Source organism: Anomaloglossus baeobatrachus, chromosome 4 (genome assembly GCF_048569485.1).
Source record: "Anomaloglossus baeobatrachus isolate aAnoBae1 chromosome 4, aAnoBae1.hap1, whole genome shotgun sequence".
Classification (NCBI taxonomy): domain Eukaryota; kingdom Metazoa; phylum Chordata; class Amphibia; order Anura; family Aromobatidae; genus Anomaloglossus; species Anomaloglossus baeobatrachus.
The window spans coordinates 21,939,801-21,956,102 of record NC_134356.1 but is presented as its reverse complement, the minus strand read 5'-3'; the positions used below and the strand labels follow the sequence as shown (position 1 = coordinate 21,956,102).

The following is a 16,302-nucleotide window of genomic DNA, read 5'->3' as shown; positions in this document are numbered from 1 at the left end:
AACACAGTGTGCCCTATAACCCATTGAGAGATTTTTATTTAAGGGATTCTTTTTTAATTTTTCCAGTTTATCTTTTAATAATTTGTTTTATGTTATAAATTTCTGTAGGATTTTCCTCTCTTGTTTTCTTAGGTTTTTCATGTTATGAGTTTTACTTTCGATTTTTTATTTTATAGTTATTTTTTAACTTTTTATTTTAGGTTGTCCATTTTTGCTTCCTATTCTTCTGCTTTCTTAGGCTATTACTTTAGATTGAAATTTTCTTTGAGTTTTTCTTCTTTTGTTTTCTTATATTGTACTTTTTATTTCATTTTTTGTTTTCTTTTTCCCCTTTTAGTTTTTTATATTTCTTATAGGTTTTGAACTTTTTTATTTATTTTTTTTTTAATTATTTGTTTTTAGGTTGTCCATTGTTTTAGTTTTTTTCTAGCTTTCTTAGGTTGTGTTTTTTATTTTTTTTCTTCACTTTTTCTCTTTCGCTTCCTTAGATTTATCATGTTTTGATTCTCCATTTTTTAGCACTTATACAGTGCCTTGCAAAAGTATTCAGCCCCCTTGAATTTTTCAACCTTTTCCCACATTTCAGGCTTCAAACATAAAGATAAAAATGTCAATTTTATGGTGAAGAATCAACAACAAGTGGACACAATTGTAAAGTAAAGTTGAACGATATTTATTGCTTATGTTAAACTTTTGTAAAAAAAGAATAAACTGAAAATTGGGGCGTGCAATATTATTCATCCCCTTTACTTTCAGTGCAGCAAACTCACTCCAGAAGTTCATTGAGGATCTCTGAATGATGCAATGTTGTCCTAAATGACTGATGATGATAAATATAAGCCCCTGTGTGTAATCAAGTCTCCGTATAAATGCACCTGCTCTGTGATAGTCTCAGGGTTCTGTGTAAAGCGCAGAGAGTATCATGAAGACCAAGGAACACAACAGGCAGGTCCGTGATACTGTTGTGGAGAAGTTTAAAGCCGGACTTGGTTACAAAAAGATTACCAGAACTTTAAACATCCCAAGAAGCACTGTGCAAGCGATCATATTGAAATGGAAGGAGGATCATACCACTGCAAATCCACCAAGACCCGGCCGTCCATCCAAACTGTCATCTCACACAAGGAGAAGACTGATCAGAGATGCAGCCAAGAGGCCCATGATCCCTCTGGATGATCTGCAAAGATCTACAGCGGAGGTCGGAGAGTCTGTCCATAGCACAACAATCAGTCGTACACTGCACAAATCTGGCCTTTATGGAAGAGTGGCAAGAAGAAAGCCATTTCTCAAAGATATCCATAAAAAGTGTAGTTTAAAGTTTGTCACAAGCCACCTGGAGACACCAAACATGTGGAGAAGGTGCTCTGGTCAGGTGAAACCAAAATCAAACTATTTAGGCACAATGCCAAACGATATGTTTGGCGTAAAAGCAACACAGCTCATCACCCTGCACACACCATCCCCACTGTCAAACATGGTGGTGGCAGCATCATGGTTTGGGCCTGCTTTTTTTCAGCAGGGACAGGGAAGATGGTTAAAATTGATGGGAATATGGATGGAGCCAAATACAGGATCATTCTTGAAGAAAACCTGTTGGAGTCTGTAAAAGACCTGAGACTGGGACGGAGATTTGTCTTCCAACAAGACAATGATCCCAAACATAAAGCAAAATCTACAATGGAATGGTTCACAAATAACCGTATCCAGGTGTTAGAATGGCCAAGTCACAGTCCAGACCTGAACCCAATCGAGAATCTGTGGAAAGAGCTGAAAACTGCTGTTCACAAACGCTCGCCATCCAACCTCACTCAGTACAAAGGAAGAATGGGCGAGAATTTCAGTCTCTCCATGTGCAAAACTGATAGACACATACCCCAAGAGACTGCAGCTGTAATCGCAGCAAAAGGTGGTGCTGCAAAGTATTACCTTACAGGGGATGAATAATATTGCACGCCCCAATTTTCAGTTATTTATTTTTTTACAAAAGTTTAAAATAAGCAATAAATTTCGTTCAACTTCACAATTGTGTCACTTGTTGTTGATTCTTGACCAGAACATTAACATTTTTATCTTTATGTTTGAAGCCTGAAATGTGGGAAAAGGTTGAAGAAATCAAGGGGGACGAATAGTTTCGCAAGGCACTGTATATGGTTTTAACTAGTGATGAGTGGGCACTACCAGGCTCGGGTGCTCGGTACTGGTAACTAGTGATGAGCGGGCACTACCAGGCTCGGGTGCTCAGTACTGGTAACTAGTGATGAGCGGGCACTACAATGCTCGGGTGCTCAGTACTGGTAACTAGTGATGAGCGGGCACTACCAGGCTCGGGTGCTCAGTACTGGTAACTAGTGATGAGCGGGCACTACCAGGCTCGGGTGCTCAGTACTCGTAACTAGTGATGAGCGGGCACTACCATGCTCAGGTGCTCAGTACTGGTAACTAGTGATGAGTGGGCACTACCAGGCTCGGGTGCTCAGTACTGGTAACTAGTGATGAGCGGGCACTACCATGCTCGGGTGCTCAGTACTGGTAACTAGTGATGAGCGAGCACTACCAGGCTCGGGTGCTCAGTACTGGTAACTAGTGATGAGCGGGCACTACAATGCTCGGGTGCTCAGTACTGGTAACTAGTGATGAGCGGGCACTACAATGCTCGGGTGCTCAGTACTGGTAACTAGTGATGAGCGGGCACTACCAGGCTCGGGTGCTCAGTACTGGTAACTAGTGATGAGTGGGCACTACCATGCTTGGGTTCTCGGCACTCGAAACAAGCCCTTGAGCATGGCAGTGCTCGCTCATCACTAGTTATGCTGAGATACTAACTGTCCATATCGCCAGAATCCAAAGTCCATTATATGAAGTTTTTGTTTTATTTTTTCCCCTCCTTATTGGCTTTTTTAATTCATTTATTTTTCCCACTATATTTTTTTAACTTTTTTTTTTCTTTTTTCAAGTATTTGTTTTAGATTGTTAATTTTTTAAGGTTTTCTTTTATTTTAGATTATCCATTTATTAGTTGAATTTTTGCATTACTTTTATTTACATGTTTTTTTCTTTCCATTTATTAAGTTTTACTTTTGTTTTCTTCGTTTTTTTATTTGTTCATTTTTTAGTTTTTCTTTTTTATTATAAATTATAAATATATAAAAAGTTATAACCTAATTTGCTGAATGAGTAATGAAGGTGGAGAGCTCACCGCCCCGACCGCCTCATATACATTAGGGGAGCAGTTAATTTAGGATTACGGGATTTTTTTTTTTGTTTTTTAATCCCTAAGAATAGTAACCTTGACAATGTATTTAACAAAATGCTAACAAGTCCCACCTAAGTCCCAGAGTTTGTGGGGGAGAAACGAGCAAAGGATTAATGGGCGTCACAGGATTTCGAGAAGAGAGACTTAGAAGAAAATCCACCGGTGAGCCTTCATGATTCGGGACAGACGCCCGCTCTGCTACCACCGGACCAGGATGGCGGGGGTGTGGACCCAACTTATGCGATCCAAGAACCTGGTCCTGGTCATCTCCATCCCCCTCCTACTGCTCCCCCTCCCCCTTCTGCACCCCAGCAGTGTAAGTATCAGACTTACGACCACTTTTTATTACTCGGGATCACGCCCTGTGCCCCCCCAAACCATGACAGCAATCAGGGGGTGCACAATCGGGTGCGCCCCAAAACAAAGAACGGGTCAAGACTGACGAGCACAGTCATGGGGCTCTATGGACGGCAATGTTATAAGGGTACTGTGAGATGTGACTGGATGGCACCGTAATGGGGGCATTATGGGGGGACACTGTAGTTGTGATGTTTAGATTGACACTGTTATTGGCCAAACATGTCTTGGCCAGTATAGATGGCACTGTTATACAGACACTGTAATGAGGACCCTATTCTTCTAGAGACACTTTGGTCAACAATGATAGGAGGGTGTTATGGATGGTACTAGTATAAGGACATTGTGGATGGCCTTGTTATTATAAGGGTGCTGTGGACGGCACTTTTATGGAATCATTATGAATGGCACTGTAATGGGGACATTGTGGATGGCAATGTAATGGTGACATTGTGAATGACACTGTAATGGGCACATTGTAAAGGGTACTGTAATGGGGGCATTGTGAATGGCACTGTAATGGGCACATTATGAATGGCACTGTAATAGGGGCATTGTGGATGACTCTGTAATGGGGACATTATAAATGGCACTGTAATGGGGACATTATAAATGGCACTGTAATGGGCACATTGGGAATGGCAATGTAATGGGCACATTGTGAATGGCACTGTAATAAGCATTGTGGATGGCACTGTAATGGGCACATTGTGAATGGCACTGTAATGGGCACATTGTGAATGGCACTGTAATAAGCATTGTGGATGGTACTGTAATGGGCACATTGTGAATGGCACTGTAATGGGCACATTGTAAAGGGTACTGTAATGGGGGCATTGTGAATGGCACTGTAATGGGCACATTGTGAATGGCACTGTAATGGGCACATTATGAATGGCACTGTAATAGGGGCATTGTGGATGACTCTGTAATGGGGACATTATAAATGGCACTGTAATGGGCACATTATAAATGGCACTGTAATGGGCACATTGGGAATGGCAATGTAATGGGCACATTGTGAATGGCACTGTAATAAGCATTGTGGATGGCACTGTAATGGGCACATTGCGAATGGCACTGTAATGGGCACATTGTGAATGGCACTGTAATAAGCATTGTGGATGGTACTGTAATGGGCACATTGTGAATGGCACTGTAATGGGCACATTGTCAATGGCACTGTAATGGGCACATTGTGAATGGCACTGTAATGGGCACATTGTCAATGGCACTGAAATGGGCACATTGTCAATGGCAATGTAATGGCAACATTGTGGATGGCACTGTAATGGGCACATTGTGAATGACACTGTAATAGGGGCATTGTGGATGGCACTGTAATGGGCACATTGTGAATGGCACTGTGATGGAGGCATTGTAGATGGCACTGTAATGCCAATGTATGTAAAGCGCTGTGGAAATAATAGCGCTATATAAATGAATAAAATTATTATTATTATTATGGATGGCCATGTAATGAAGGTATGGATGGCACTTTAATGGGGACACCATGCATAACACTGTAATGTGGAAATTATGGGTGGCACTGTAATGGGGGTGGTATGAATGGCACTGTAATTGAAGCATTGTAGAAGGCACTGTAATAGGGGCACTATAATGTGGGCTTTGTGAATGGTACTGTAAGGATGGCATTGTGGATGGCACACTAATGGGGCATTGTGGGTGGCACTGTAATGGGTACATTCTGAATGGCACTGTAATGGGAATATTATGGAGGCACTGTAATGGGGGTATTATGATTGGCACTGTAATGGGGCTATTATGGATGGCACTGTAATGGGGGTATTATGGATGGCACTGTAATGGGGGCATTATGATTGGCACTGTAATGGGGGTATTATGGATGGCACGGTAATGGGGGTATTATGGATGGCACTGTAATGGGGGCATTATGGATGGCACTGTAATGGTGGCATTATGGATGGCACTGTAATGGGGCTATTAAGGATGGCACTGTAATGGGGGCATTATGGATGGCACTGTAATGGCGGCATTATGGATGGCACTGTAATGGGGGTATTATGGATGGCACTGTAATGGGGGTATTATGGATGGCACTGTAATGGGGGTATTATGGATGGCACTGTAATGGCGGCATTATGGATGGCACTGTAATGGCGGCATTATGGATGGCACTGTAATGGGGGTATTATGGATGGCACTGTAATGGGGCTATTATGGATGGCACTGTGATGGGGAAATGAAGAATGGCACTGTAATGGGGCTATTATGATTGGCACTGTAATGGGGCTATTATGGATGGCACTGTAATGGGGAAATGAAGAATGGCACTGTAATGGGGCTATTATGATTGGCACTGTAATGGGGCTATTATGGATGGCACTGTAATGGGGCTATTATGGATGGCACTGTAATGGGGCTATTATGGATGGCACTGTAATGGGGCTATTATGGATGGCACTGTGATGGGGAAATGAAGAATGGCACTGTAATGGGGCTATTATGATTGGCACTGTAATGGGGCTATTATGGATGGCACTGTAATGGGGAAATGAAGAATGGCACTGTAATGGGGCTATTATGATTGGCACTGTAATGGGGCTATTATGGATGGCACTGTAATGGGGCTATTATGGATGGCACTGTAATGGGGCTATTATGGATGGCACTGTAATGGGGCTATTATGATTGGCACTGTAATGGGGCTATTATGGATGGCACTGTAATGGGGGTATTATGGATGGCACTGTAATGGGGCTATTATGATTGGCACTGTAATGGGGCTATTATGGATGGCACTGTAATGGGGCTATTATGGATGGCACTGTAATGGGGGCATTATGGATGGCACTGTAATGGGGGCATTATGGATGGCACTGTAATGGGGCTATTATGGATGGCACTGTAATGGGGCTATTATGGATGGCACTGTAATGGGGGTATTATGGATGGCACTGTAATGGGGCTATTATGGATGGCACTGTAATGGGGCTATTATGGATGGCACTGTAATGGGGGTATTATGGATGGCACTGTAATGGGGCTATTATGGATGGCACTGTAATGGGGCTATTATGGATGGCACTGTAATGGGGCTATTATGGATGGCACTGTAATGGGGGTATTATGGATGGCACTGTAATGGGGGTATTATGGATGGCACTGTAATGGGGCTATTATGGATGGCACTGTAATGGGGGTATTATGGATGGCACTGTAATGGGGCTATTATGGATGGCACTGTAATGGGGCTATTATGGATGGCACTGTAATGGGGGTATTATGGATGGCACTGTAATGGGGCTATTATGGATGGCACTGTAATGGGGCTATTATGGATGGCACTGTAATGGGCGCATTATGGATGGCACTGTAATGGGGGCATTATGGATGGCACTGTAATGGGGCTATTATGGATGGCACTGTAATGGGGGTATTATGGATGGCACTGTAATGGGGCTATTATGGATGGCACTGTAATGGGGCTATTATGGATGGCACTGTAATGGGGGTATTATGGATGGCACTGTAATGGGGCTATTATGGATGGCACTGTAATGGGGCTATTATGGATGGCACTGTAATGGGGCTATTATGGATGGCACTGTAATGGGGGTATTATGGATGGCACTGTAATGGGGCTATTATGGATGGCACTGTAATGGGGCTATTATGGATGGCACTGTAATGGGGGCATTATGGATGGCACTGTAATGGGGGCATTATGATTGGCACTGTAATGGGGCTATTATGGATGGCAATGTTAACACTGGTTCCTTTCGGCAGACAATACATGACGCTCTATAATGGCCCAATATGACAACTGGGTAATTATTGGGTAATGGGGGAGAGCAGTACCTGTCCTGTGAGCCATAGGTGACACATCTGATCTCCTCTCCATATATTATATATCATTATTAACCCGTTATATACCATGTAGGTAGAGCTAGTAATGTATAGGTACTGATTTTGACCCATATCTCTGTATTTTGGGTTTTCCTTCTTGTTATAGGAATCCTCCTGCGCCTACGTCCTCATAGTGACCGCCGTATATTGGGTGTCGGAGGCCGTTCCCCTCGGAGCTGCTGCCTTGGTTCCCGCATTCCTCTTCCCACTTTTTGGGGTTCTAAAATCCAGTGAGGTGAGATACACTCAGATTAGGACATGTCTGTTCATACTTCACAGGTGTCTTCTTCCCCTCACAGTGTAAAGAGTGTCTCCCTCTGTGGAGGACTCAACACGACCGTGTATGACATAATCTCCTATGTGTTTGAATGGACAGTGTGTAATACCACACTTCTCCACTAGAGGCCACTGCAAAAGAAAGGTGCAATTTCTCCCTATTTCTGCATTATAATATATGTATATATGTACTATATGGCTATATAGCCAGGAATTACCCAGGATGCACTCCTGGGCAGTGGCACGTGATGGCGGTAATTGAGAACATGGAATTCTGGGAATGTTCTGCGGCTCTGGCGACTCCTTAGTTACAGACGGATCCCGACCCCGGGTCTTTGGCCTTGTTCCCTCCTGTTTCCAGCTCCACAGATGAGATGATTAAATCCAGCTACCTCCGCGTAACCTCCGCCAGGATTCCCAGTCTAAACAATGTCATAAACCTTGTTATTACATTACCCAGAATGCCGTGCGGGAGAAGCGCACTTCTGGGGGGGGGGCAGCCAAGGATATAGGCAAAATAAAAGAAGACCCCAGAATAGTGGATCCATATTGTTCCTATATACCGCCATATGGTCTATGTTGCCATTGATACTAAGAATAAAACACCCATGGTCATATAGTGCTATACAATGCCCAAAAGCTAGTGAATGGCATTCTGTATAGAGATAATAGCGCCATACAGTGCACAAATAATTGTCACTGGGTGTGATGGGATAACAGGGGACCGGAGCTCCTAGACTGGTCCTAGCTGTCCCTGATCCCAGAGATACCTCTGATGGTGATGATATCTGGGCCGCCTTCCTTGCCCTGCTCCTGGACAGCCCTGATCTAATACCCCAACCACAGGGGAAGGCCGGGACGGGAGTGGTAGAAGCCACAGATAAGGAAAAACAGGAGAAACCAAAACTATCATATGGCACGCTCACACAGAGTAATCAGACATCAAGTGATAAGGAGGAAAGTAAGAGCAGGGAGGAAACAACCAGCCGACAGGAGGAACTCCACAGCACACGGACCGGGATAGCAGAAAGCTATAGTCGGCATGGGAAGACAGGCTCCACCATCTTAAAAAGGCGGGCAGTAACTGTGATAGGTCTCCAACAACATGTGATCAATAAGGTAACCAGCAGGAATTAACTCCTGCTATCCTGATCACTAATGAGCACACAGCTGGACGACGCCCGAGCCTGTCTGTGCAACTCAGAGGCACCAGAGAAAGCATGGTGAGGAGTGTCAGTCTGCGGTGTGAACAGCGCCACACGAGGTGCGAGTCTAGAGCAAAACGCTGTGACAATAATACCGCCAAAAGGTGCATAATACTGCTAAACACTGTGAGCTGATTGATGATGTTGGCCTTGAGACAAAACCCCACCCACAATACACATTTTTGATTCATTTATAAATTTGCAGAAAAATAATGGCGCTATATAATGTCAATATAATACTAAACACTTTTTTTCAATGCAGGCATAATACCGCCTGCCGATAAAGTGTCATTCAATGTCAATGTAATAATACGCCGAATTGCAAGAGTCTTGTATAATGCACAAATAGTACCTTCAGAAAGTGCATAATACTGCTATATAGTGTCAGTGACAAGTGTGCTGGTAACTTTGACAGGCTAACCCCGACCCCAAACACACACACTCACTCACACAAATTTTCAATCAGTGTGCTGTATTATTTTATTTAGTTATGTATAAATAATACCGCCATATAGCATCAATATAATGTAGAGACAATACTGCCCTTCAGTATAGAGACATAAATTCAGTGTGTTATTATTAAATGGTTGTCTATGAAGAGATAATACTATCTATAATCTAGTGCCATATAGTGCACAAATAATACCGCCATATAACCTCAATGTAATAATGAAGAGATAATACTGCCCATCAGTATACAGACATATAAACTCAGTGTTATTATTAAATGGTTGTCTATGCAGAGATAATACCATCTATAATATAGTGCTATATAGTGCACAAATAATACAGCCATATAATATCAATGTAATAGAGACATATAAATTCAGTGTTATTATTAAATGGTTGTCTATGCAGAAATAATACCATCTATAATATAGTGCTATATAGTGCACAAATAATACCGCCATATAACATCAATGTAATAATGAAGAGATAATACTACCCATCAGTATAGAGACATATAAATTCAGTGTTATTATATGGTTGTCTATGCAGAGATAATATCATCTATAATATAGTGCCATATAGTGCACAAATAATACCGTCATATAACATCAATGTAATAGAGACATATAAATTCAGTGTTATTATTAAATGGTTGTCTATGTATAGATAATACCATCTATAATATAGTGCTATATAGTGCACAAATAATACAGCCATATAACCTCAATGTAATAATGAAGAGATAATACTGCTCATCAGTATAGAGACATATAAATTCAGTGTAATATTTAATGGTTGTCTATGCAGACATAATACCATCTATAATACAGTGCCATATAATGCACAAATAATACCGTCATTAAGTGCATATGATATCAAAGTAATAATGAACACATTTTAATGATTAGATAATACCGCCTAACAGTATTGTGCCAATGGAAGATGTTCTGTGTAGAATCAATGACATTCATAATTAAATGCCATATAGTGCACAAATTATGCCTCAATAAAGTGTATAATACTGCCATATACAGCTAATGAGACACTGAGATACCACCCCTAAACACATTTGAATCAATGTGCTGCATTATCCTAATTTAATTATGTACAAATAATACCGCCATATAACGTCAATGTAATAATGACGAACTTTAAATAAAAAATTAAATACTGCCCCAACAATAAAATGCCATATAATACCAAATATTAAAATTACTGACTTTCTGTACAAATAATACCGTCCGTAACATAGTGCCATAAAGTGCATCAGAATTTTGCCATAAAGTACGTCATACTGCTATACACTGTACAAATAATAGCGCCATATAGCATCAGTGTAATAATGAGCTACTTGTATTACAGAAGTAAGATCGGGGAAATATAATGTCCTGGTCATACCTCTGGAAAACAAGTGGGATGTATCACACTGATTCTATATGGCGGTATTATTTGTACAGTGTATAACAATATGATGTACTTTGTATAATGTCAATGTAATAATGATACACTTGCATTACAGAGATAAGACCAGAACAATATACAGTCCTGTTTGTACCCCTTCAAAACAAGTGGCTGTTATTGCACTGATGCTATTTGGCGGTATTATTTGTACTGTGTATTGCAGTATAATTTACATTATATAATGTGAATGTAATAATGATCCACTTGTGTTACAGAGATAAGACCTGAACAATATACTGTCCTGGTCGTACCTTTGTAATACAAGTGATTGTTATTTCACCAATGCTACAGTATATGGCAGCATTATTTGTACATTGTATAGCAGTATGATGCACTTTATATAATGTCAATATAATAATAATCCACTTGTATTACAGAGATAAGACCAGACCAATAGACTGTCCTGGTCGTACCTCTGCAATACAAGTGTCTCATTAAACCGATGATATATGGCGGTATTTTTAGTACAGTATATAGCAGTATAATTTACATTATATAATGTAAAAGTAATAATGATCGACTTGTATTATAAAGATGAGACCGGAATAATATACTGTCCTGTCCATACTTCTATAATACAAGAGGCTGTTATTACACCAATGCTATATGGCGGTATTATTTGTACAGTATATAGCAGTATAATTTACTTTATATAATGTCAATGTAATAATGATCCGCTTGTAGTACAGAAATAAGACCGGAACAATATACTGTCCTGTTTGTACCTCTGCTATACAAGTGGCTCATTAATACACTGATGCTATATGGCGGTATTATTTGTACAGTGTATGTACTTCATATAATGTCAATGTAATAATGATCCACTTGTATTACAGAGATAACACTGGAATTACTGTACTGTACTTACCTCTGTAATACAAGTGGCTCTTTTTACATTGATGTTATATGGCGGTATTATTTGTACAGTGTATAGCAATATGATGTACTTTATATAATGTCACTGTTATAATGATCCACTTGTATTACAGAGATATGACCGGAACAATACACATTCCTGTTGGTACCTCTGCAATAGAAGTGGCTCTAATTACATGGATGCTATATGGCGGTATTATTTGTACAGTGTATAGCAGTATGATGCACTTTTTATAATGTCATTGTTATAATGATCCACTTGTATTACAGAGATATGACCGGAACAATACTCTTTCCTGTTGGTACCTCTGCAATACAAGTGGCTCTTATTACATGGATGCTATAAGGCGGTATTATTTGTATAGTGTATAGCAATATGATGTACTTTATATAATGTCAAAGTAATAATGATCCACTTGTATTGCAGAGGTAAGATCAGGACAGTGTATTAGCCATATAATGTAAGTGTAATAATAACTGTCTATACCATCCATAATATAGTGCCAGATGGTGCACATATAATAGTGCCGTAAACGGAAAAGTGCTGCTATATGCTGTGGGTGATATATTTTGGTGACTACTACTCCCCACACCCATGGTCAGCGACATTCTGTAACCTACAGAGGGAACCTGCGGGATCTGGAAGAGAAGGCAGAGAATTAGCGCAGAACTTTTCCTTCCTCAGTGGGGCGGCGGACGGATCACGGAAAACAAAGCCGCCATTCAGCTCCAGCCACGGGATCCTGCCCACCCGAATAAGAAGTTTTTTATTAGAAATAGCTCCCCGTGTATTGTGGGGAGGGGAGCGGGGAATGAGGTCATCTCAGTGGGGCAAAGGTGGCACGGGCGGCACCAAGGTGACTGCGGTGCCCTACAGGGCGGCATTCTCTACTGTAAGGGCTTTATGGGGGAATCAGTCCAGAATGGCGTCATCCACGGAAAGTGAGAGGAGAATGACAACGTCCATATAGTGCATAACATACCGCCCAAAGCGCAAAGCCCCAAAAAATAGAAGATATCAATAGTCCTGCCCCCCTCCAGTATTGCACAACCCTCTGTGGTCCTAATACTGAGGTGAACAGCAGTATTATATGTGCACTATATGACACTATTATGTGTGTATTATGTAGGTTCCTATGGTGTTAATATATATCGCTGTTACTTGAACATTATATCGCTATGTTGTATTGACACCATATGGCACTATTATGTGTTCACTATAAATTCTACTTTGTAGTCTTTATGGTAAAAAAATGTATCAGTGTTACATTGGCACTATATAGCACTTTTATGTTTTTACTCTAAGCACTATTAAATAGTTCCAATATGGCATTAATATATATCCCTACTATTTGGGCACTATATCTCATTTTTACTTTGGCACCATATGGCACTATTATGTGTTCACTGTAAACACCACTATGTATGGTCTGTGTAGTGTTATGTAACTTTGGCACTGTATGGCACTATTATATGTTCACTGTAAACACCAATATGTATGGTCTCTGTAGTGTTATATTACTTTGGCACCATATGGCACTATTATGTGTTCACTGTAAACACCACTATGTATGGTCTGTGTCGTGTTATGTAACTTTGGCACTGTATGGCACTATTATATGTTCACTGGAAACACCAATATGTATGGTCTGTGTAGTGTTATATTACTTTGGCACCATATGGCACTATTATGTGTTCACTGTAAACACCACTATGTATGGTCTGTGTCGTGTTATGTAACTTTAGCACTGTATGGCACTATTATATGTTCACTGGAAACACCAATATGTATGGTCTGTGTAGTGTTAACATATTACTATGGCATCATATGGCACTATTATGTGTTCACTATAAGCCCTACTTTTAAGAGTCTGTATGGTATAAAAATATATCACTGTTACTTTGGCAGTATATAGCACTTTTATGTTTTTGCTGAACGCACTACTATATAAATCCAATATGGCATTAATATACAGTATATCCCTATTATTTGGCAACTATATATAATGTTTACTTTGGTACTGTATGGCACTATTATATGTTAACTGTAAACAGTACTGTCTTTGTACAGTACTAGTGTATATCACTGTTACTTGTGCACTATATTTCATTTTTTACTTTGGCACTGTATGGCACTATTATGTATTCACTATAAGCCATACTTTGTAGAGTCTGTATGGTATAAAAATATATCAGTGGTACTTTGGCAGTATATAGCATTTTTATGTTTTTACTGTACACACTACTATATAGGTCCCATATGGCATTAATATATATTCCTACTATTTGGGCACTATATCTCATTTTTACTTTGGCACCATATGGCACTATTATGTGTTCACTGTAAACACCACTATGTACGGTCTGTGTAGTGTTATGTAACTTTGGTACTGTATGGCACTATTATATGTTCACTGTAAACACTACTGTCTAATCTGTATGGTTCTAATGTATATCACTGTGACTTGGTCCCGATATATCATTTTTACTTTGGCACCATATGGCACCATTATGTAGTCAGTACTATATTGGGTATTTTATGTTGTTACTTTGGGGCTATTAAATGATCACCGTAATAACTATTATGTAAGGTCTGTATGGTGTTAATATAAATCACTGTATCGCATTTTTACTTTGGCACTATATAGCACTATTATTTGTTCACTGTTATATAGGGTGTGTATTATATTAATATGTACCTCTGTTTCTTGGCCATAATACAGTCTGTTTTTACAATGCCACTATATTATTTGTTCACTGTGTATATAGTATATATAGTATTACCATGTATCACTATTGTTGTTGCACTATATGGCGCTATTATGTAAAAACCGATATTCTGCACTATATGGCGGTATTATTTGTTCAATGTTGGAATTACTATGTGGGGTCTGTCAGGTGTAATTATTTGGTGTTATATTGACTTTTAAATATTTTCTATGCCAAGATTTGTATATGTAAGCGCTGTCAAAAACTGATATTATGCACTATATGGCGGTATTAGGTGTTCAGTGTAGGCATTACTATGTGAGGTCTGTCAGGTGCCATTATTTGGCGCTATTTTGACTTTTAAATGATTTCTATGCCAGGAATTTGTATACCTAAGCAATGTCCAAAAACTGATATTCTGCACTATATAGCGGTATTATGTGTTCAATGTTGGAATTACTATATGAGGTCTGTCAGGTGCCATTTTTTGGCACTATTTTGACTTTTAAATGTTTTCTATGCCAGCATATGTGTTTGCAAGCGCTGCCCAAAATTGATATTCTGCACTATATGGCGGTATTATTTAGCATTTTCACTAAATCTAAAGGGATGAAACATTGGTTATGTTTTTTTTTTCAGCCTCCGAATAGAATCAGTGAAGCAGAGTCTATCAGACAATGGGGGAAGGGTATGGGGTATAAATTTAGGAGGAGGACATGATGTCACCCATCAAAAAATGGACGGGGCTTGAAAACCTGACCCGAAGAATACTGGTTGTCAGTGATAAAAGTGCTGCTAATCCAGCTTAACCCATACAGGAGGACTGTGTATTTTGGATATAGTTATGTAACCGCAATCCACCGCCAACTGGCTAAATATGAGCAGATTGGCGTCTGGGGTGTTAATGGTGGCCGGGATCCATTCCGCCGTCTTTCTTCACATATGGTCTCACATTTTTCCTCCGACCTCCCATCGCCTTTCGCTTTGGAAGCTTTAACGTGAAATTTATTGTTCCCACTGATCACAAGATTCGGGTCAGATAATGGTTTTCTGATGTCTGAAGAACTCATCATCCGTGAGAAATCGCAAATTCTCCAACTATAAACACCGCCAGATAACTCACATGACTATACCTGCAACCAGGCTGCCAGATACTGGCTCCAAAAGGCTTATTATTAAAGTCCTATGTATCAAAAAAAATCTGTAAAGATATATTGCAATACTCATACTGACCACTAGATGTCACTGTACAGAAAAAACGCAATCTCACTTTACAGCAGCTGCAAAACAGAACAGATCCAGGTCTATTATACCAGATTGCACGAAAAACAAAAGTTTTCCATCTACATGTGTAAAACCGCTTATCTGCCCATAATATATCAGAATCTAGTGACTGAGGATTAGGACAGACATTGAGAAGGTCACTGAGCAAGGCTGAGCTGTGAAGCAATCATTCTTCAATCCTTTATGATGGTTTTTCCTTACAGGTGGCTGCAGAATATGTGAAGAACACAACACTCCTGCTCATGGGGGTGATATGCCTGGCCGCATCGGTGGAAAAATGGAATCTGCATAGGAGGATTGCTCTGAGGATGGTGATGGTGTCCGGAGCCAAACCGGGAATGTGAGTACCTGCAAGAGGAGGAGAAGTACTATAATACTGCTCCTATGTACAATAATATAACTGCTATAATACTGCCCCCTATATACAAGAATATAACTGCTATAATACTGCCCCCTATATACAAGAATATAACTGCTATAATACTGCTCCCTATGTACAGGAATATAACTACTATAATACTGCTCCCTATATACAAGAAT

The 16,302-nt window shown here is 40.1% G+C and overlaps 1 protein-coding gene across 1 annotated transcript in view; it reads left to right on the top strand.

Annotated features, from left to right (window-relative positions):
• Nucleotides 1-3,464: 3,464 nt before the first annotated feature.
• The window catches only part of SLC13A4 (solute carrier family 13 member 4), a 41,539-nt gene continuing 28,701 nt past the window's right edge, over nt 3,465-16,302 (top strand). Inside the window, exons 1-3 of the mRNA XM_075342094.1 lie at nt 3,465-3,569; nt 7,608-7,736; nt 15,966-16,102. Of these exons, the coding sequence (XP_075198209.1) occupies nt 3,468-3,569; nt 7,608-7,736; nt 15,966-16,102 (368 nt within the window). The 5' untranslated portion in view covers nt 3,465-3,467. The remainder of the gene's footprint in view (nt 3,570-7,607; nt 7,737-15,965; nt 16,103-16,302) is intronic.